This window comes from Passer montanus, unplaced genomic scaffold (genome assembly GCF_014805655.1).
Source record: "Passer montanus isolate IOZ18808 unplaced genomic scaffold, ASM1480565v1 scaffold35, whole genome shotgun sequence".
NCBI classification, from domain to species: domain Eukaryota; kingdom Metazoa; phylum Chordata; class Aves; order Passeriformes; family Passeridae; genus Passer; species Passer montanus.
Genome location: NW_024368263.1, coordinates 5,863,822 through 5,885,001, shown reverse-complemented (window position 1 = coordinate 5,885,001; position 21,180 = coordinate 5,863,822). Strand labels below are relative to the sequence as shown.

At 41.2% G+C, this 21,180-nt stretch overlaps 2 protein-coding genes across 4 annotated transcripts in view; one reads left to right on the top strand and one right to left on the bottom strand.

Moving 5' to 3' along the window:
- Positions 1–3,638, top strand: part of SMURF2 (SMAD specific E3 ubiquitin protein ligase 2) — a 59,166-nt gene extending 55,528 nt beyond the window's left edge. The window contains exon 19 of the mRNA XM_039715913.1: positions 39–3,638. Within this exon, the coding sequence (XP_039571847.1) occupies positions 39–138 (100 nt within the window). The 3' untranslated portion in view covers positions 139–3,638. The remainder of the gene's footprint in view (positions 1–38) is intronic.
- A 510-nt stretch (positions 3,639–4,148) lies between these two features.
- Positions 4,149–21,180, bottom strand: CEP95 (centrosomal protein 95). 3 transcript variants are annotated; one of them, XM_039715912.1, is made up of 22 exons: positions 20,806–21,178; positions 19,492–19,620; positions 18,437–18,544; positions 17,452–17,562; positions 16,367–16,475; positions 15,683–15,792; positions 14,747–14,845; positions 14,080–14,279; positions 13,600–13,669; positions 12,900–12,988; positions 11,662–11,780; positions 11,211–11,295; positions 10,914–11,028; positions 10,370–10,533; positions 10,003–10,095; positions 9,462–9,612; positions 8,202–8,362; positions 7,712–7,786; positions 7,112–7,264; positions 5,946–6,092; positions 5,785–5,856; positions 4,149–5,712 (listed from the first exon to the last, which is right to left on the bottom strand). In XM_039715912.1, exons 1-22 carry the CDS (start codon positions 20,885–20,887, stop codon positions 5,536–5,538), a joined length of 2,619 nt encoding a protein of 872 aa, XP_039571846.1. In that variant the 5' UTR covers positions 20,888–21,178; the 3' UTR covers positions 4,149–5,535. The 3 variants fall into 3 exon arrangements, 2 of the variants coding, with proteins under 2 accessions (XP_039571846.1, XP_039571845.1); XM_039715911.1 differs by having other exon boundaries at positions 4,150–5,712; positions 11,211–11,346; positions 20,806–21,177; XR_005628226.1 differs by lacking the exons at positions 4,149–5,712; positions 5,785–5,856 and having other exon boundaries at positions 5,956–6,092; positions 7,112–7,314; positions 11,211–11,346; positions 20,806–21,180.

The window sequence follows — 21,180 nt, the reverse complement described above, 5'->3', positions numbered from 1 at the left end:
TGGTGGTGGGGAGCTGAAACCTCTCTGCTTTTCCCCAGCTTCAACAGGATTGACATTCCTGCCTACGAGAGCTACGAGAAGCTCTACGAGAAGCTGCTCACGGCCATCGAGGAGACCTGTGGCTTTGCTGTGGAATGACCCTCCAGCCTCTCCCAGCCTCTATTTATATCCTGTCAGCCAGAAAGCCCTTCCTTCCCTCAGCCAAGACTCAAGAAATGCTTGAAATACAGGAAACTTTCCCTTTTCTACACTAGGACATTGGGAGGGAAAGGACAACTTTTGGATTTTTTTTTTTTAAATTTTTAAATTTTTTTTATTTCAAGAAAATAGGTTCTGTGGTTCCTGCCATAGGATCATTCAGCTGCTATTAAAAACTAATATCTTGAACATACAGAATGCTGACTTTTCCTACATTTCAACAGTTAAGCAGTATTCTATACTTAAAGACTACTACTATTTTTGTAAGAGGTAATCTATTATATTTGCCTACCTGATTTCTATTCTCAGATACCAAGACACAACTTCAGCAGTCGGTACAAGTCACGTTTCAGCCTGTTTTAAATGTATGATACTGAACAGCATCTATACCTGCTATTTTTGGAAAAAAATATTTTGGATTATTCTAACTTTGCATAAAATTGGCTGAAAGAACCATTAATCTTTTTAATGAAAGCCACTTACATGTTAACTGCATTTTCTTATAGTACACCATTATATTCTGCAATGTAAATTCCAGGTAAATGTTGCCACAGGGGCTTTTTTTATATTTTTCAAACAGGAATTCCGAATATGTAATTTTGGGGTCCTATTTATATCACTTGTCAGATTCCTCCAGCAGAATTTCTAGTGAGTGACACAGACTATTTGGTACAGTCCTTGTGTTTACACGTGGAATAACCTTTTCTTAATGAACAGTAGATGTTTTGATTTTTTTTTTTAAACAGCATTTTTCTAACAAGTCTGTCAAGAGTACTTTTTGTTGCTTTTGACCTTAAATTGAAACACTGCATTTTTCAGCTCTTGAAGCACTGATGGGCTTTGCCAGCAGAAGCCTGTCAGCAGTTTTGTTCCAGAATCCATCCTGTCCAGTCAACCAAAGTTTGTTTGAATGCAGCCAAATCATATTCTGTATTTGTTGATGCTAAAGATTTATCAGGTAAAACACGTTGTAATCTCTGTCCAGCTGCTCATGACACGTGGGTTTAAGTTACAGCTAAGGAAAAATGGTGTATTGACTGAAATATGTGTAATGTGCTTTGGAAATGAGGTTGTAAGAGCACATAATTTATTGATTGTAGGGATGGAAGTAAGTATATATATGATTTATAGCATGGGTTGATCTCTTCAAAGGGGAATAAAATGCACTACCAGTAGAGGGAACTGAACTTTGGTGTTAGTTTGGAAATTCTCAGTTGAGGTCTGTCTGATCTGCTCGTGGTGTGTGGATAAATCAGGCTGCTTCAGAGACAGTGCCCTTCTCCTCTCAGCCATGAGGATATTTGGAATAAGTAGCAGTTTTTTTCCAATCAGTGTTGTGTTTCTGTAACTTAGGTTACAATTAATCATCAAATCTGCACTATTTTTTCACTGCCAATGAGAAGAAAGTTGAAGGTATTGAAAATGCTAAGGATGGGATGTAACCAGCTGTTCCATGTTTGCAGTGTAAGTCACAGTGAACCAGCTCATTTGCTGTCTGTTCTGTGGAGCTTAAACTAAATTTTGCTCTGCCAAGTCTGACTGCCACAGTGAGTAAACTACTACTGGATGTTGTGTGTCAGAATAGTGGGCAAGGGACTACTTTTATAGAGTTGTGGTGAGAATCTGGTGAGCCAAAGCCACACGTTGGTTTGATTATTCTTTTGTACAGGTTTGTTCCAAGGGACTTGTTTCCCTTTCTGGGCTGCCTGCAGGATGAGGCTCCTTAGGGATGTGAACAGAGAGCCAAGAGACTTGCTGTGACAGGCAGGCTTGAACACAGCAGAGCCTTTTCATTCCAGTGGCACTCCTGCCAAGGGCTGCTGCTTCTGCCTCCCTGCTGGGCTCCCCAGCTCGGGGCTGCAGGGCACTGGGAGCAGGGGGGCTGCAGCTCTGGGGGGGCACAGCAGCTCCTGCCTCAGTTTGTCACCAGCTCCAGCCCTGCCAAAGCCCCTGCTCAGCCCTGCCAGCTCTGGGTGGTGGCAGGGCTGTGGCAGGGCTTTTAGACACAGGCTCTTGGACTGTTCACAGGAGACACTCCAGTGTCATGGAAGTGATAGGAGTGATTTTTTAAGGGTTTGGTTTTTTGTTTTATCCCCTGTGTTTGCCACAGCCTCCCTGGGCATGGAACATGGCAAATGTAAAATCTGGATGGTGGATTTATTGAATGCATAGTTATGGTCACCTGGCTGTCACAAAAGCACCTTTGGGGAGGGAGCAGATGAGCTCTGCAGAACTGAGACCTGAGATCAGCTGATAATTGCATTCATTTTCACAGCAGCCTTAGCAGTACATCTGTTTTTCTACTAAACATTTTGGTATGGCATTGAGAATTTTTTTAACTGCTACAGATATTGTAAATTTAATATATTACAGGCAAAACTAGACAAATCTGCATTGAACTTTCCATAGTTAACAGAGGAGGATGAATATACCAAGTACTTTGAGTGCCTTTCTACCTTCATAAAGACTGAGAGCTTTAACTAAAGCACCTCATCACCCAGTCAGATGTTTATCTGAAAGTGGTAAAGGGTTGATTCCTTTCCAAAATTTTGTTTCAAGTACATGTCAGCTACTTTCCCCTCAAAAAGGTGCTAAGCCTAATATTGCATTGTAACCTTGGACTTTCACCCCATGATTAATGTGAATATTTATTTCAATGTGTCCCTCTTACTGGGTTTTACTTTATCCAGTCTTTAGTCGTTTTAGAGATGTCACATCATGGTTTTATGCTGTTGCTTTTCATTATGAATGTTTAATTATGAACAGTGACTTTTGTAGATTTCAAATATACAGTTCACAGTTGAGTTTCAGAGGATTTAATTTCTCGGTGTAAAGAGTTTTGTAATGGTGCTTTGTACAGTATGTATTCTAATTTTTTTTTTTTTGCACATAGGTTCAGTTTCCCTAAACTGATTTATTTGTACCAAATTTTTGTGTTGTACTAAAGTCCAGAGCACACAAGCTATTTTGAAATTCCTGTTCCACAACACTACATGTGTACTGAACTCCTGGTGTGTTTAAAAGGCTGCATTGATGGAAGTTCAAGCTTTGCTCCTGTCACAGCACCATCCTCCAGCTCGATGTAGCATCTTTTTAAACAGCACCACACAGTTAACAGGTGCCATTTGTTGTACTTTACACTATGTAGGAGGTTCCTGGCTCTACACATCCTCAGTTCTTTGTTTGTAGTTGTAATTAGTTTATACAAGTGTAATTACTCCTCCACAAACTGACAGTTCTTAGTTTATCATTTCCATTGTATTTATTACAGAGTGTTTTAGCATTGGTATCATTGTATTTTCACCCAGCTGTTACATGAGCTTTAACAAAAAAAAAATCTGTATAAAATGGTTTTTAAGTACTTAATGTATGTACCCATGCAGAAGTTGAGCAATAAATTGTATGCTGTTTGCACTGTCACAGCATCAATGGTTTTAAAAGTTTTAAGTTTTTCTTAATTAAATCTTTAAAATGTAACAATGTCATTTTTAAGTAACTTGACTTTGTTTCAGGAGAAAATACTTGAAACTTGGTGACTTCCTACAGTGAGGAGTGTGCAGAATGTTCTAGTCAAACACAGCAGGTCTCACTTCTGGCTCTCAGGTACTGGCATGGCTTGGCCAGGACTTTATCTCAGCACTGGTGAACAGATGAACAGACTCCTCTCAAAACTCAGCAAAGCTACACTATCTTCCTGAGGGAAATAAAGGCAAATTTGGTCAAGACTTGCTAAAATTCATCAACTTAGGTGATCAATATTGTCCCTTAAAGGCTTCAAGTTATCCAGGCTTACAGCAGCTCCCTGAAAAGGTTTGGCTAGGTCAGGGGTTGATTTCTGGTTTTGGTGGAGCTACACTATCTTCCTGAGGGAAATAAAGGCAAATTTGGTCAAGACTTGCTAAAATTCATCAACTTAGGTGATCAATATTGTCCCTTTAAGGGCTTCAAGTTATCCAGGCTTACAGCAGCTCCCTGAAAAGGTTTGGCTAGGTCAGGGGTTTGTGTTTCTGGTTTTGGTGATTTTTGGGTCTGTATTTTTGCAGTGAGGTGTTTCATGCTGTAACAGCTGGCTGGTTTATCTGTAAAAGAAGCTCCTTCAGATGTTGGGGGCTTTTTTTCCTGATTAGGTTTTTTTCAGTGAATGAATGTGAATGCTCTGTGTGTTGTCAGTTCCATCAGAGCCACCCCTTCCTGGCAACCTTTAACTATTGTATGTACAGTGCAGTTAACTCCAGTATTCCTATATCACTTCTCACACAGCAATTTTAAACAAGAACTATTCTACTACCAAGATAAACTAATTAAGAGTTGCACATTTGTATCAGTAATGGACTTCATTAATATCAGCTTGGCTTTATGGAATTGTTCTCAGTTAAGTCCTCATCCCTCTGTGTTGGCACCTCCACAGTGTTTGGCTGCATTTCCTGCTGGGCCCTGCACTGTTTTTAGCTCTGCAAGATGTGCAGTGCCTGCTGTTAGCTCTGCTCTGCCTGGAAGCAGACCTTAGAGCCTGAAGGAAGGTAAAAGCTGACTGGTGAAATATTGAATCCTTCTTTAATTCTGTCAGTGTGAGATGGAATATCAGGCTGCACCTGTGAGTGTGGCCCTGTGGAGGATGAGGAATGCTGTCCACAGCTCCTTCCCAGGCTTCACCTCCTGCAGAAGGTGATCATGTACAGCTTTAGGAGAATCTGCATTGTTTTCTGTTTCAAATTATTTTTCTCAGTGCACTTGTGGCATAGAAAGAGTATTTTATAAACCTTTGTATTTTATCAAGCCAGCAATGCCAACACTGTGAGCACAACTGAAGCAGAAGTGGAAGAAGCAGTCTTCCCTTGCTTGATGTATTTAAATTCCCAGTTACTTATGTCAGGTTTAGTGCAGGCATTCTCCAACTTGGCTTTTCACAGGAAACCTGAACCTCTGATGTTCTTTCAAAGATCTCCTTGTGCTTTGTGAGCTTTCCAATCCATGATTTCTGGCTAATGGTGTTAGATTGGCTTAGCAGCAATCCCAGCACAGATGCAGAGGAGCCTCAGCATCCAACTGTTCCACCAGGAAAACTTCACTAAAGCACTCTGACTTCATCCCAGCTTCCTCTGGGTAGAGCCCAACATTACCCCAGCCTTGCTACAAAGGTAAAAAGTAGTTCACAAATTTTATTGGTGATCATGAAAGTGCTGTGGAGATCCCAGCAGCTGCACCCCTGACAGGTAAAATGACAGAACAGATAATTTAGAGAAAAAAACCAGCCTCACACAATCTTCCCATTATAGCAGCTCTCGAAGACTCTGATCATCTTAGCCAGGGAGGACTGCAGTGCCATTTGCCCAAGTCTCAGAAGAAGTGGCTTTGGCTGTACTGGAAGGAAGCCATCTGAAGTCTGGATCTCAGTCTGTCTGCTTCCAGTTCTTGAAAAAAGGTGTCATCATCATTGTGCATGATTGCTGCTTGCAGTTGCTGTATTTCCTTCTCCAGCTTTGATCTCACTTCGCTTTTTGATTTTTGTAGCATCTAAAGAAAATACTGACATTAGCCACAGCATGTAGAAAGAAAAGGCAACTGGAAAAAATTAAGAGTACTTACTTGTGCTTGTGCTTTCTCTCTGGTTTGGATTTCTTGGAATTCTTGAGATATAGCTTCTGCTAGCATGGAAAACTAAACACAACACGTGTGTGAGTTGAAATAATTAAAGAAAGACTTCTAAGTGGAAAAATATGATCTGCCTGATCCAGATGAAGCTTTACCTGGTCTTTGTAGTAGTTCTCCAGAGACTCCAGCTCAGTCTGGTGCTCCCTCCGTTGCTCATCGCGCTTCTCTCGAGCATAAACTCTCAGGTCCCTCAGTCTTTGCTTCTGAATTTCTAAGCCTTCTTCAAATAAGTTTTTAAATATCTGCCAGCAATAAAAAAAAGCAAACCTGAAACTTTCCCAAGAATGTGTAAGTATACATTTACATTTCTCAGCTGCTTTAGCTCCTGATGGAATGATGTTTACGTGAGGATAGGCCACAGCCCATGAAAAAGCACAAGTATGTACCTAGAAATGGTGGTGCAGATACAGCTGAGCTGGATTTGTATTTTTCATTTAGCTGAAATTTTGGTAGATAAAATAATTTTTCTTGTCAGTTTAGTCAGATGACCCAACTGTGCAAGCCAGGGCCTTTGAACATGCACTGTGATTTACAACCCACCCTGTACTCTGCAGTCTGACTTCAGGACCTTCATCCAGGTTTCCAGCAGCAGGAAATCCAGGCTGGACTCAGGCTTTCCATTCCTCCACAAGAACACTTAGCAGCTGTAGCTCACAGCTTGAGGCAAACAGTTCTCAAATCTCTACCAGTGGATTATGCAGTATACATCTAATCTTTTATTTTGAAAGGTGACAACTGTGTATCTGTTCTTGCAGAGTTGTAATAACTCTCCTTGCTTTCCCTCACTCTGATGTCCAGCCCTAATTAGATCATATCTGTCACAAAGTCCACTCTGTTTTACAAACACAACTGACTAACAAGGCTGCCTGTTTGATCAGTTCCCTTAACTGAAGATTTAGATTGTTTTCTTTGGATGGTGACTGTAGGAACAACTTCTTAATCCTACTGTTTCTGAAAACTCATTTCCCCAATTTCTCATGTTACCAGCCCTGTTTTTCCACACTGATACTTCACTTTTTCTCTCCTCTTAGCCCCATAAATCATCCTTTCTTGTTTCACAGTGGTTTGCCCTGCACTGATCCACATTTCCAGAGCAGGAACCATTTCATGTGGAGCCCTGACCAACCACTTCATCCTGGCTCTGCTTTGGTCACTGAATGTGCAGCATTGAACTCCCCAACCTCAGCGCTGGGGTCCTGACAGGAGAGAATGCCAGCCCTGCAGGGCGAGGCCCCCCTGCTCACCCTCTCCTCGGGCTCACCCTCTCCTCGCGTGTCCTGGCCCGCAGCAGCCTGGCCCGGAGCTGCACCCTGTAATCCTCGTAGTATTTCCTGGCCCGCGCCGCCTGCTGCCGCTTCTCCGTCACCTTGTTCTGAGCCCACTTCTGCCGGTGGATGCGCTGCTTGATTTCTTGCTAAAGGGAGAGCAGCAGCTGTCAGACCACCAAGCTGCCAACAGATAGCCCTGCAGGCAAAGCTTTGTTAATTATTGCTAATTAGGGTGCTTTACTGAGGACCTGCTCCACACCGCAGCTTTGCAGTTCTGGTTTTAAAGCGTTTGTCACCTCTGACAAAGTTGTGTCACTGTCACCGGAACTGCAACATTCTCCTCCTTGCACCTTTTTAGAATTTGTTTTACCTTTTAGAGCAACAGTGCAGTGTAATAATAATGACATTCCATTCTCATAACCCCAGTAGCTGCACAACAAACAGATTATGTGGCATTTTGAGACCACAGCTACTCAAAAAGTATAAAGTTGTCATAACACAAAAAGCCACTTTCATGATGTGGGAATATGCATTTTAGATAGCTCCATGTGAAATCTCTGCATTATGTAACAAACAGTCTTCAAAGAACATACCAGTCTCTTGCTGTGATCTTGATCTTTCTTAATAATTGCAGCAAGCAGTTCATGTTTCTTCAAGGCTTGTTCAACCTGGAGATTTAAAAAAAGCTCATTACTTGCATCATGCTGCAGGACAAGCTGTCCTATGTAGCAGATTTAAATATTGCCCCTCTGCTATATTTTGGGGTTTGGTTGAGAGTTGCCTTGTGTAAGTTAATCAACTTTTGCATCTTGTAACTCACTTTTAAACTAAAACACTGTTCAGAACTAGCAGTGGAAACTACAAAATGCTTTTAAAACAGCAACAGCAATTCAAGAAATCAGTATCAAAGAAGGACCATAATACTCAAGTGGCTGATGAAAAGTTGAACTTGTTTATGTAAAATCTGTACATCCCTGTTTAACCAAGCCCCCAGAACATCCTTCCACACTGTGCTGGGGGTGTGCAGGTGCCCTGCCAGAGCATCTCTGCTGCCATTCAGCAGGTAAGAATGACAACACTCACTTCATTCTGGAGTTTTGGTCTAGGTCTGGCAGAGGGTGCCTTGAGGTGCAGAGTTTGTGCAAGCTGCTGATGCCACATTTTATTCAGAGTACTGGGGGAAATGTGCAGGTGGGGAAACTCCTCCAGGAGCTGCAAGAGGAGGTCATTGTCTCTTATTGTCACTGTAAGATAAAAAAAGAGGTAAGCAATAAATTCATTTAGTTGTAAATTCATCCAGTGTCAGCATAAGTCAAGAAATATTTTACATTGAACACTGTATAAAATCACCATGCTACTGTTACCATGTCAAGCTAAGCCCAGCAGGACATATCATCCTGCCAGTACAGCACAGAGAAAGCAATCCCAATATTTTATTGTTTTCTCTGAAGAATTGATTTTATAGCTCAGATGTCACTTCCCTACCCCCACCACATCCAACTAAGACAGGTATCCCCTTCTTTCTTCATGTGGTTATGACCATCACTAATCAGAGATTGCTTTCTCTCTCTCTCTCTGGTTGCAGCAACTTAAAATAAAGCCAGCACAGCCATGGCAATGACAGATCCAGGTCAAGTAAACAGGTGCAAAATAAACTGGTTTGCAACCAGCTCATTCCCATCCATTACATCTTTGATCTTTCTGGCAGGAAAAGATGATGGGGAGATGAAACAAAAGGGTATTTACCAAGTATATGGCCTTCAAAAACTGGAATAATAATAAGGCAGTGTAGCTGAGCAACATCCAGATATGTAGATTATCTGGTGATCTTATCCCTAGGCATGCACAGTGCTGGTTACCAAAACTGGGCCTAGGATTTGCAGTCTGGCTTTCCTGAAGCATCACTTACTCAGCAGAAGCAGTGGCAGCAGTAACACCACAGTGGCAGGGTCCTGACAGATCCTGCTCAGTGACCTGTACCTGGCTCAGCTCTAGCCACAGGCCCAATTTTAAATCTGATATGTGCTCAGAAAAATGACAAAAGGAGAGCTCAGACTGTAGTGGAATAAGCACAGGAGTAGCAGCAATGGAAAAAAGCCCTGAAAATAATCCAAGGGATTTTAAGGAAGTAGCAAATGGGTCACAATTTGATTGTGCACTGATGGTTTACATTTACGTAAAGCATTATCTTCCCTCACAAAAATCCAGACATATAGAGGTCAGAAGAAGGGAAAATGCTACAGCTGACTGGTATATGTTGGACTGGTGCCTTTCATCTTGGAGTTCAACACATGCTTTCAAAAGATGCCAGTTTTCCAGCAAGTATAGTTTTGCAGTTCTTACTTGGAGCTGCTTGCTTTGGCTTCATGGTCCCTCGTTTTGGAATCCACTGGCTGTATTTGGGATACTGAGGTGTGGTTTTTCTAGAATAAACTTTCACTCGCTGAGACACTTTTGGAGGTTCTTGAAAGACATTTTCTTTGTACTCTTGTTCCTTAGGAGCAGATGTAAAACAGATGGAGAACAGGTATGAGAAGGGAAACACTGACAGAACACAGTTTGGCCATCAGAACTTAAATATCTTTCAGACTTCAGAATGAGAACTTGGACATATTGCATTGGATTCTCCAGAAGGCCAGAATTTACAAAATGCAGGTCAGGGTTCAAATAAAGGTTAAATCTCATCATTACATAACCTCAGCTCTTCTGCAGCACTCAGCATTAGTAAGTTACTATTTCAGTTGTACAGTGTTGTAACTATGACACTGGAAGTCAAGGAGGTTTTGTTCCCAAAGGTGTCTGAACAAACCATCTAGACAAATTTAAAAAGAAAAAAATCAACCAAGCAAAACACAACCAGCAATCCCAACAGTGCATCACGTACCCTTTCTTTGGCAGCTTCTCTGAGCTTGGAAATTCTACGCTTCCCCCTCGCTTCAAAAATTCTTAGCTCATTTTCATAAGCTTTAGTGACCAGCTAGAAAACAAAAATAAAAGGTCTTCTCAGAGGAAATAATCAGTCCATACAGCCACCCTGTCAACTTGGTTGCTGCATGGGTCAAAGTAGCTTCTTCCACTTTAAACTCTTTTTTGCAAAATTCGGGGTTTAAGTCTCTTCCTCAGCAGGCTACAGATAAACAGCATATGACTACTAGAGGAGACCAGATGCTCCCATCACATAAAAGTTCTCTTTTTGAGGTTTTAGTATAACTGTTGGTAAGAGCTACCACAAGGTCCAACCCAAACATTACCTTTGTTTTTCGTGTTCTTTCGTCCCTTTCTTCCCGCAGGTGCCTGCGTATTGTATTTATCTGGCCTGCTCCACTGCCACTCAGTCCACGGTCCTGCTGCTGGGAGGAGGGGGAGGCTGGAGAGAGGGAGCGTGGCCTGCCTGGGTACCTTGGATGTGATGTGTCTGTAGGGAAAGAGCATTCACTGAGCATCAAATTTGAGACAAAAACCCCAGTGAAGTGCATTGTGACCAGGCCCTCATTTCAGAACTACATCCTGTGAGCCTGTATTCTCTCTCCCTCCATGTGCTAAACATTTTTTACTGCAACTATGTTTCAGTTGTATTTATTTTTGCAAAGTTTTACCAGGGTTTTTCAAACAGAAACTTGGTTGCAATTCTGTTACTGTAGCTCAGGTTTGGTTAAAAGAAATGAACTAGCAATAGAAATGGAAAAAAAAATTAGAAATTAACTAGCAATACAAAACTTAGTAACTAACTGCAATTCAGTGTAGCAGCTTTCTTTTATATTGTTTCCATCCCAATACTGGCATAAGGATTGTCACCTCTCCCAGCTGTCCTTCGGCCATAGTCCATGACACTGTCACTGTGGTGGGACAGGCTGTCCTCATCTCTCAGCTCCTCTTCTCTTGTGTGCTCACCCAAAGCTCTCGTCAACATCTAAGGGACAGATTTTTTTGTGGGGTCAGGTTCAAGAGACAGTTCTAAAGCTGGAATGAACTAAAGCCAGGTGTTAGTTGCAGATTTCCTTTTCATCCATATTGCACTGATATTCTCAATTCTCTCCACTGTCATTACTAAAGCTGCATTGCTCAGCTCAACAAAGAAGAGACTGCACTTACTAAATCCAGTTCATTTAGCCTGTGAGACAGATCTTCTGATGCTTCATTAAACTCTTGCTGCTCAGGCACCTTCTTCTTTGTTGTTCTGTGGGAAAGTGAATCTTCAACTGAATCTGTGGTGGAATTTTCATATTTGGTAAAGCAGAAAACAGACAGATTTCATTTCTGTTCTAAAAACTTGACAATTAGCATTATCTCACACAATTCCAGCTCACTTTTTGCCTAAGCTTGTTTTTATAGGAGTAAGTAAAGCAGAATGTGTAAATGCCTATAACCATATTCAACAATATGAGTATATGTCAGGAGAAACAGGAAATATTTCTGTGAGAATTATTCTTTCACTGTCACACAGCCAAGGAAAGAAAGATCTTATTTTAAAAGGGAGGAGGGGGCTGGCTGGCCATGGAAATCAAAGTGCCAGTGTGCTTCAGTACCAAAAATCTGAACTTGCCTTGTTGTTCTAGGCCAGTGCTGAGATTCAGGTCTTGGGGCTTGTGTTACTTGTTCAGCACATAGTGAGAGCTTTTTCTCAAAAGAGGTAGATATAGAAGATTCAGATACCAGAGGCACCTAGGAAAATGAGTAAATGAAGGTTTTATAGATCATGTGAGTAGAGATGCTGTAACAGAACCATCCCAAACCCTGTGACTATAGACATAGAAAAGTAGCTCTATTTCTAGGCTCCTGACTGCAGACAGTGTGCTTTAGAGAACTGATGTTTAAAGAAGTGGACTAGTAAAATATGGAAGATCAGTTCACAGCCATGCCATGGAACCAGAACAGGGTTAGGTTAAGGTAATGAGGATCTCCACATTCCACCTCACCAGCCTGGGAGTGATGCCAGGCAGTGGAAATAAGCTGAATTTCCCTTAGTACAGACTGAGCTGCACTTCACAGGGAGCCAAAAGAGAACACTCCTGTTCTTGTGCCATTTAGCTGCACTGGTTTAGTTCTGCCTGGTAACTTCTCCATTCAAACTGGAGTAGCTTGGGCTTGGCATGGACATCCTGGGAAATGCACCAATGGAAAGGGAGTTTCAGAGACAATGCAGAAGTAAAAGCTGTTTAAACTATTGGAACAAGCAAAGTCTGTGAGTACCTCTTGTGGTTGCAGAAGGCAAAATTGTGTTTCCAGGGAAAGAAACTTCCTTTACAGACACATTTCTATGGGCACAGATTGGTAACTGCTGGTCAGTTTGTGGGTTTTGTATTATTCAGTTTTTGAAAAGCAAAGGACAATGCAAGAAAATAAAAGGAGAGAATATAATAAGCAGTTCATGGACCTTTAAAAATTAGTAAATCTAAGTTTTATTGGCCAAAAACCCCAAAATTCTTAATAATTTAGAATGCTGATACACTTCAGAGAAAGGACATGACTGTACTTCTGTGCTTTGTACATTTTTGATGAAAAAGCAAGATAACCAGTAACTGGTTGGTTGTGATAAATAGAACTCTGTGGGTGCTGGCTCTGTACATTTTGGAGCAAACAGCTCCAGGAAGAACTAAGAACTGACATGACTCACAGACTGCACAGAATCACAGTCTAACAACACTGCATCACTGATTGTACATTGGGGAAAGAAATTCTAAAGCAGATTTGAAATAAGCCCAGAAGTGCCACAAGATAACAGACTAAGCAGAAATCAAAAAATACTGATTGAAATTCCTAAAATTAAGATGCAACATGTACCTTTGTCATACTGTCTTTGGCATCATCTCCCAGCATTTCTCCCACTGCAGAAGCAGATGACAGGTAACTGTGAGTTAATGGCACTGTGCCTATTCATGTGGGCAACAAAGAAAAAAAGATGTGAGCCAGGGCCTGTGGATCCAAATTATTCAGAGAATAGAATGACAAAGCAACTGTGGTTACCCAGTTGTGACATTCATTTTGGTAATTTCTCCAGTCTTCAATGCTCAGTGTCATGGGAATGCTATGGAAACTAAAAAAGGTAAGCAGTGTTTCCAAGGCAACAGAGAAAATGAGTACTGAAAAAAAATAGCCTCTAAACCTTTTTTACAATAGCAGTTAATGGCTTTTTCTTAGAATTGAAACTGGCTTGTTTGGTCCATGTTTCTCTGCTCAGAATAAGCTCAGCCATGGGACTTATCTGCTGGAAGAGGTTTCTGTGGTATAGACCCATCTTAACAGGATTAACTAAGAAAGGAGTTGAATTGGGGACATGGATTACTTTTTTCCAGTAGAGGGAACAGATTAAAAGTAACCTATTTTTGTTTCTCTGTAAAGCAGAGATAGAAATATGAACTTGTGGCTGAATTTAAAAATTGCAGTAGTAGATTCAAAACAATGGTTTTTGTGGTGCCAGTAAAAATAAATGCAACATTATAACACTTAAAGTTACCCTAGAGGATGCCAAATTTTCTCTCACCAGGGATTTTTCTGGACAGAGGAAGACCATCAGAAACACCATTAAATTTTTGGGTAAGTGACTTTTCAATCTGAAATAAAAAGCAAGATGTATTCTATAAATTCACAGGAGAGTGCTGACAGGAAGCTCATACATTAGGTCTATCTGCAAATGAAAATCAATGCTGATTTTATAGATAGATAAAAATCACTATAATTACTTTGTTTATTATACTGTAAACTCTGGCATTGACTGTGGAGATGTGTATGTATATATGTATAAAACAAACACACCCCTCAAACTAAATTCCTCTCTGGACATTTAGTGAAGAATGAATCCACAATCCAAAATTCCTGGAACTGAAATAAACTCTGGCACATTCAAAAGTGTTCTTCAGGGACCATCTACTCCCATTCTACAAGTAAACTAGGAGGTTTTCAAATGAAAGCAGTGTTGGTTACTAAAAGAAAATTCAATAATCAAAGGGTAGCTTTTCCTTACAGTAGGAATGTTCACTGCCTGACTGCAAGCCAGAGCTGCTGCCTGTCTGTCTGAGCTGTGGTGATCTCTCCATCCTGGATCCGAGGGCTGGAACGGGGGCAGCAGAGGAATTGCCTGCTGGATGGGCTCCCCCAGTTTGGTAGCACTGACACTCAAACTGCCCCTGTGAGCTTCAGCAGCGTGAACAGACTCCATCCCTCCTGAAGAGGCAAACACAAAGAACTTGAAGTGTTATCTGGGAAAGCAGAGCCTGTTCTGTGCATTGTGTGTACATAACAAAGGGATAGCTAATGTGAGCTGCCACCTTTGCTGGATTGCACGGGACAGTGCTGTAACATTTTTCAGCCTTGAGAACATGATTTTGGATGTGAAGATCTTCCACAAGGACCTTTTAGTGTTTTAAACCACAAAAGAAAAGAATACAAACCACAATACAAATTAAAAACAGCCTAGCTGAAGCCAAATCCTAGCTAAGCAGAAATACCCCAGATAATGGAAGTTTGCCTACTCTGAGAGACTAAAATACTGCTTTTCTGAAAAGAATTTATTTTAAAACATGATTAAAGTGTTTCCATTCACAACTAAAGCTCTCCTCCACACTACCCTAGTTCCCTACACCCCTAAATCAAAATCAGGTGGATGAGCTGTCAGAACAATCAATACTCACCATCTTCCCTTTCATTTACAGTCCCCGTTTCACTTTCTGGGAACTGGTTGGCCAATGCTGCAAGAGCCTCTGTGCTTCCAGATCCTTCCGTGTCCTTTTCTGCTAGACAAAGTACAGGCATCTGAAATTCTAGAAGTGGATGCTTGAAAAAATTAAATGAGGGTCTATAAAGCATCTTGCTATGAACTGTTGAGATGGACAATTTTAATGTCTGCTCATTGCTTGGTGTTAGCAATCCATACTAAGCTCAAAATAGGTCTGCTAAATTCTTATTTGTAACTCCAGTCAATGAAATGTTCATAATTCACAATATTTCTTTATGCCTCTACTTGAGGAGATGAATCATCAATAAGAATAGGAAGAATTAGAATATTCTTATAAAAATATTAAATAAGAATGATCTCAATATAAGTCATCTGCACACTACTCCTTTCAGAGCCATCCATGAAGTTTGGAAGGGGCACACACTCCTGAGAAGTCTTCTTTAAGAATGAACTTAATTTTTTTACAGTCTTAAATAATATGTTGACACTCCTGAGAAGTCTTCTTTAAGAATGAACTTAATTCTTTTACAGTCTTAAATAATATATGTTACACTGCAACAAATGAAACAAAGTCTTCAGAATTCTCCTCTTCTATTGAACAAGATAAAATGCATTCATAGAACTGAATTAGAACTCAAACAATAAACCTTTATCCAAATAAGGTAGTGCAGGACTCATGAAAAATAATGCCTGGAACATTTTCTTCCAGAAATTTTAACTTCAGCAAGATGTATTTGCTTATTGTGGGTTGTCTGGATTTTTTTAAACAAGGATTTAAAACAGTATTTATCTGAAAGAAGTAACTTTTTAAAAGGAAACAAAAAAAAAGCCTAGAAGTCTAACTAGAGAAGAGTCGAGAAGTGTGTTAAAATTTTTTCTCACCCAAACTCACCTTCCCCTCTCTTGAAAAATGAATAAGCAGTATCTCCAAGTTTAATTAATTCACTGGTAGATCCTGAGCCATCTGTATCACAAGCTGGAATAAAATATTCTGACTGGGACCTAGGGGGGAACATAAAGCCATCAAATATTTCCTCTCTCAGCCTCTGCCCATTCAGCCACGAGATGGAGCTGCCGAGGAGCCGTGCAGGACATGGCCCTGCTGCCACAGAGCAACCAGAGCAGGAGTCACAAAACTGAGCCTAACACCAGAGCAGGAGTCACAAAACTGAGCCTAACACCAGAGCAGGAGTCACAAAACTGAGCCTAACACCAGAGCAGGAGTCACAAAACTGAGCCTAACACCAGAGCAGGAGTCACAAAACTGAGCCTAACACCAGAGCAGGAGTCACAGCCACAAACTGAACTCAGCTGAATGAATCAATTCCTTAAAACTGATCAAAGTTTTTAAGTTGTTTCATTCCACATAAAAAGTAAATTTAAGGGAATTAAAATCAGCAACTCTCCAAGGGCAAAAGAAATCCCAGATGTAATTTTAGCCCAACCAGAAGAGACACCTCACATTCCTTTTGGCATATGTAATCAGTAGGTGTCTATAGTATAAAAAACCTACTGATTTCCCTACAGATACACAGTCAATCACTATGTTTAAGCAAATATTCAGAACTGTTCTTACCTTTCAACTGATGAGAGTAGTGTATGTTCTGTAAGTTGATCAGCAGTGCTTTCCAGCTGCTCTTGAGATGCAATTTGAATTTCATCAGGGGACAGCACATTTATGTCAGCTGTTAATAACCAAGAGGTAATTATTTTCAGGAAAACTACTACCTATAAACTAACAGGTATTACTTCCAATATCATCAAAACAGTTTCTATGTAATATCAACATTGTAGTGTTTCATCTAAAATGATGACATGTAATGTTCCCCATGAGGGGAGGGGGAGGTAGGGGAGGTGGGGCAACCTTTATGGTAAATTTTGAAAGATTATACCACTACCATATATCCCCTTGTTCCATTTATTAATAAAACTTTCTTCTTCCTCAAAAGAATTAAACTGTGGACTTACAGCTAGAAAATTTGAGCCACTAACCCCCAGTGGGTAACAAAACTGGCAGTCTGAGGGAAGGGAAGAGCATAGAGGCACATTCCTCAGTTGTGTCCACTCTGGACCAGGCCAGGGGGAACGCAGGCACCAAGTGCTCTCTCCCCTTATCACAGAGTGCAACAGCCAGTGGTGACAGCTCTTATCAGCTCTGACATAGGAAGACCAGTTCTGCCTGCAGTGAGATGCCTCTGCAGGGCTGAGCAGCTTCTCTTCCCATTTTCCTCAAAATAACCCTGCTATGGACTACTCCAAGACCCTCTTTCCAGGAAAGACTGTTGCTCCCCTTCTCTCCTAGTAAGTAAAAGGGACATTTGCTCATTCTTCCAATTAAAGCAACATTTCCCTCCTTGAATCCTAATCCTGAATCATCTACTTATAGGCTGAAAAGCAACTAACAAAGGATGAGTTGTCTAGAGTAGGTTTCTGCCACAAGAATGAAGCAGAAAGATTATGTAAGTTTTGGGGAAAATTATCTATTTTATTATTGTTTATGAAAATAAGGAATGCAAATATTCAGCTTCACCCCTGAAATTTTCCTCCCCTGGGGTCAGTTTTGTCTTTCTCTTCTCTTCTCTCCATTGTCAAGGTTATAAGTAACAAAAAACCCCAAATAAATCTTTGCTACATTGGAAACACTTTGGGTTTACATCTCACCTCCAGTCTGAGAAGAGGTTTCACTGACTTCTCTAAGATACTCCAACAAACCATCAAATATTTCAAGGAGGTTTTTGATAGATTCCTTGTCTCCTTTCACAATGTTCTCACCTTAAGAGAAGGTAATGACACATATTAATAATTAGTACTTCACAGAAGAAAAATTCTCAAAAGCAGGCATTTTCTGTAGAAGAGTGCTTGGAAAGTCTTGTATGGTTGTCAGCTCAGAAGACACCTGGTCACTTATTTATGACTATGTAGGTAAGCTTAAAGTATATTTTAAGTGTTCTAAATTTGCATCTTTTCAGTTCTAAAAAGTTTATTGATGCAGTACATGCTGACACACTCACAAAATGAATATTCTGGGACATTTTCAGTGACAATTGATATTTAATATTTTTCTTATATATATAAAACTACAGCATGAAGCAGTCTATGGAGTGGCAGCAGGATTGCAAACACCAGCCACTGTGTACAGAAATCAAGTCAGATACTTCTTATCAAGCAGTTTTCATTCTTTGCAGATTATGCTGTGTGAGACCATACACAGGAATACTCAGGGAAAGCCATTATCTGTGTACAGATAACACAACACAGCTCAACTCTTTATTCACCAACTTTTAAAAATCTAATAACAAGTTTGAAACTCCAGGGTCATGTCTTAAACCCAGTGTCCAAGTGTACATTATGATGCACAGTGCCCAAGCCTGAGCCAGCAGCAGATTTCAGATAACACTTTGGTAGCCAGATGAAGCATGGCTGGATGTCAGCTTTAACATTTCTTACTTTTATTTATTCTCTGCTTGTTGTTTCAATTTCCAACCTGATGTCCAAGGCAATGGGTCAGTGTTCTGTGACAGCCACTACCATGAGAAGAGATTCCATGCAAGTATGAAAGCAAGCTGTGTAACACGTGGTTCTTAAAAGGTTTCAATTAAACCACACAGATATTCAACTGAGTTTGTGTCATAAACCAAGTACCCACCTGTGATGTGAGACAAGCTGACCTGCAAATAATCCAGTGCCAGGGAATCTATTACTGCTTGTACATTATGTGCATCATCCTCTTGGCTTCTGGGAGTAGCAATGAAATCTATTTAAAATAAATAATAGATTTTAGACTATTTAAATGGACAGCTTGTTGCAAGTACCTTCACAATGAAACTACTTTAACTGCTGCTTACAAGCCAGTATTTTTTCAGTACCTTGTGTCCTTCATGAAAAGCCCAAGTATCATATATGGCCTTACAAAACCTTTTATAAATACTGAGCACAAACTTAGAACACCTCTTGGAAGATCTGAGGGTTTTAACAGGATTAAATTCAAGAACAGAGATTACTGAAGCATTTCTCCTCCTTCACTCCCAGCACACACACCTAGTTCAGATCATCAGACTGGAATTGCAGTTTGTGTTAGGGCTTCTTCTTTCCCTGTCACACACTAATTGCACTACAGTGTATTCTACTTAATGGGGAACAACATTATTTTTAGTTCTGTGCTTACATTTAACAAGACTTCTACCTTCACTAGGTGCCAGTTACCTCAGTGCTCTTAAAATCTTCTGCAATCAGTAGTCTGACACTTCCTACACATAACAGTTTACAGACAAAGCAAATGCCTAATTGTAGAGCCTTTGCTTAGCTATGCTGAAGTCCAGTGGAGCTGGGTTAAAGCAGGGCTCAATCTCAGCTCAGCTCTTAGCAGACTCTAAGTATCAAGCATTTTATGAGAGCAGACTTCAGTGCTAACAGTGCTGTAAGATAAAATGAGCCAGTTCACACCCTTCAAAAGTATTATGCCCACAGACAGCTTTCAAGGTCTAATTTATAGTTTTGTTGTGGCTATCCTCATAGCAGGCCAAAGTTAAAATACAATTTGCCAATATCTCTTGAATGTCAATCTTATATTTTTGTCTTTGGAAGGATGCAAATACTTTAAATCCCTACATCTGTAGGAAGTTCTACAAATTTCAATTTTATTTAACTACAAAATACACAGAGACAAAAATAAAAAGCAGGTTTAGCAGTTATCATTCCTACCTGGTACTTTTTCTCCTAAGATTGACTCATAAAGATGAACAAACAGGTCAGCACCACATTCTGAGATATGCTTTATGTGCTGGTTTATGTGACAGGTCCTTAAAAGATCATTGGCAACATCAACCCAATCTGTTCAGAAGAAAAACATGTTAATGTCAGAACTGAAAGATACAGAAATAAAGATGTGGTTATTTACAGTGAAAGGTAACCCTGTAAGTGTCTTTGATTCCACCAGAGGTGGTCAAACACAGGAGCCTGACCCATCCATTCAAAACATTAAATATTGTTCAAGTGCAATCATAGCCCAGCTGGACTTGGGAGGTGAAAAGCACTGAAGGAACACAGGCTGGGCAGGTTAATTTATTTTTTTCCCCATGTAATGTAAAACAAATTTGAATCTGGTCTCATAGCCAGGAACTCCAAACTTTCAAGACCTTAACAAGCCAAGCTTTGATAGACCATTTATCAATGATCAGAAACAACAGGTTCCTTTTTGGAAAACATGAGCTTCTCTAACAAACCCAGGTTCTCTAATAGTCTTCAGCAATGTCATCAGTGCTAATGCAAAGACTCCTCATGAAAAGTAAATTCTACTTTAATTAATTATTTAAGGATTAGAAGAATAGTGAAGTGGTCCCACCAAGTTCTGTGTTGAGTGCAGTAAGATGTGCATTAACATCCTGATTTTCCCCAAAATTTGAGTCCTGAGATCAAAGTGCTTTGAAGGACACTTATTTTAACAAGCATTAAGAACTTTAACTTATGAGAGAAGGCATAAGTCATCTTTGGGAGGAAAATGTATAGAATGACTACAACAGCAACGAATTTGTACAGTTTTCAGCCTCCCGATCACAGGAGTGTTACTTTTCCATCCCTCTACTCCTCCTTCAGCTCCAGACATCACTTTAAGTTTTAGATGCACAAAAGGTTAAAGCAGCCCCTACATTTCAGGCTGATGTCTTGGAACATTTAAATTGCTGCTTATCTGCAGCTTTAGTAAGTTAAAAGTGTCGCCAGGAAAGGAACAAAGACAAAAGAGGGGAAGGGGGAGGTTAACGCAAAGAGCTTAAAAAGCCGTAACACAAGAAAACGACAGCTTTATAAATGAATAAACACGAGCTAAATGGAGGAGCTTTACAAATTAATAAACAATGAGCTGAATAAAATTGCGCCAGCGATGCGAGCAGCGGGGGGTGATGAAGGAGCAGGAAGCTCTCCGGCGCACCCCCCGCTCCAGGCCGGGCGCTGCTCGGGAGCGGGACCCGCAGGGCCGGGCGCGGCGAGCCGCGCTCGGAGCCCCGGGCCCGGCCCTACCTGTGCCCTCAGCGCTGCCCATGGCGGCACCGACAGCCGGGCCCGCGCCCGCCGCCGCCATTCGAACCGGGCCCGCGCGCATTGGCCGGCGCCGCGGGAAGGGGCGGCGCCGCGGGAAGGGGCCCGCGGCTCTCGGTCACGGCCGTTGTTACGGGAACGGGGCGGGGCTGATCGCTCTGTAGCGGGGTTGGGAACGGGCCTGCGATAGGACTGGGAGCGGAGAAAGAGCCCGAGCCCCAGCGCCGGTCACTGCCGCTCCCCGCCGCTCTCCCTCACGTGACGAGCGGCCCCGGTGCGGCCCCGCCCGGCCGGTGCCAGCGCAGGGCCCCGCGGGCCGAGCCCCCGGCAGCGCAGCACAGCACAGCACAGCACAGC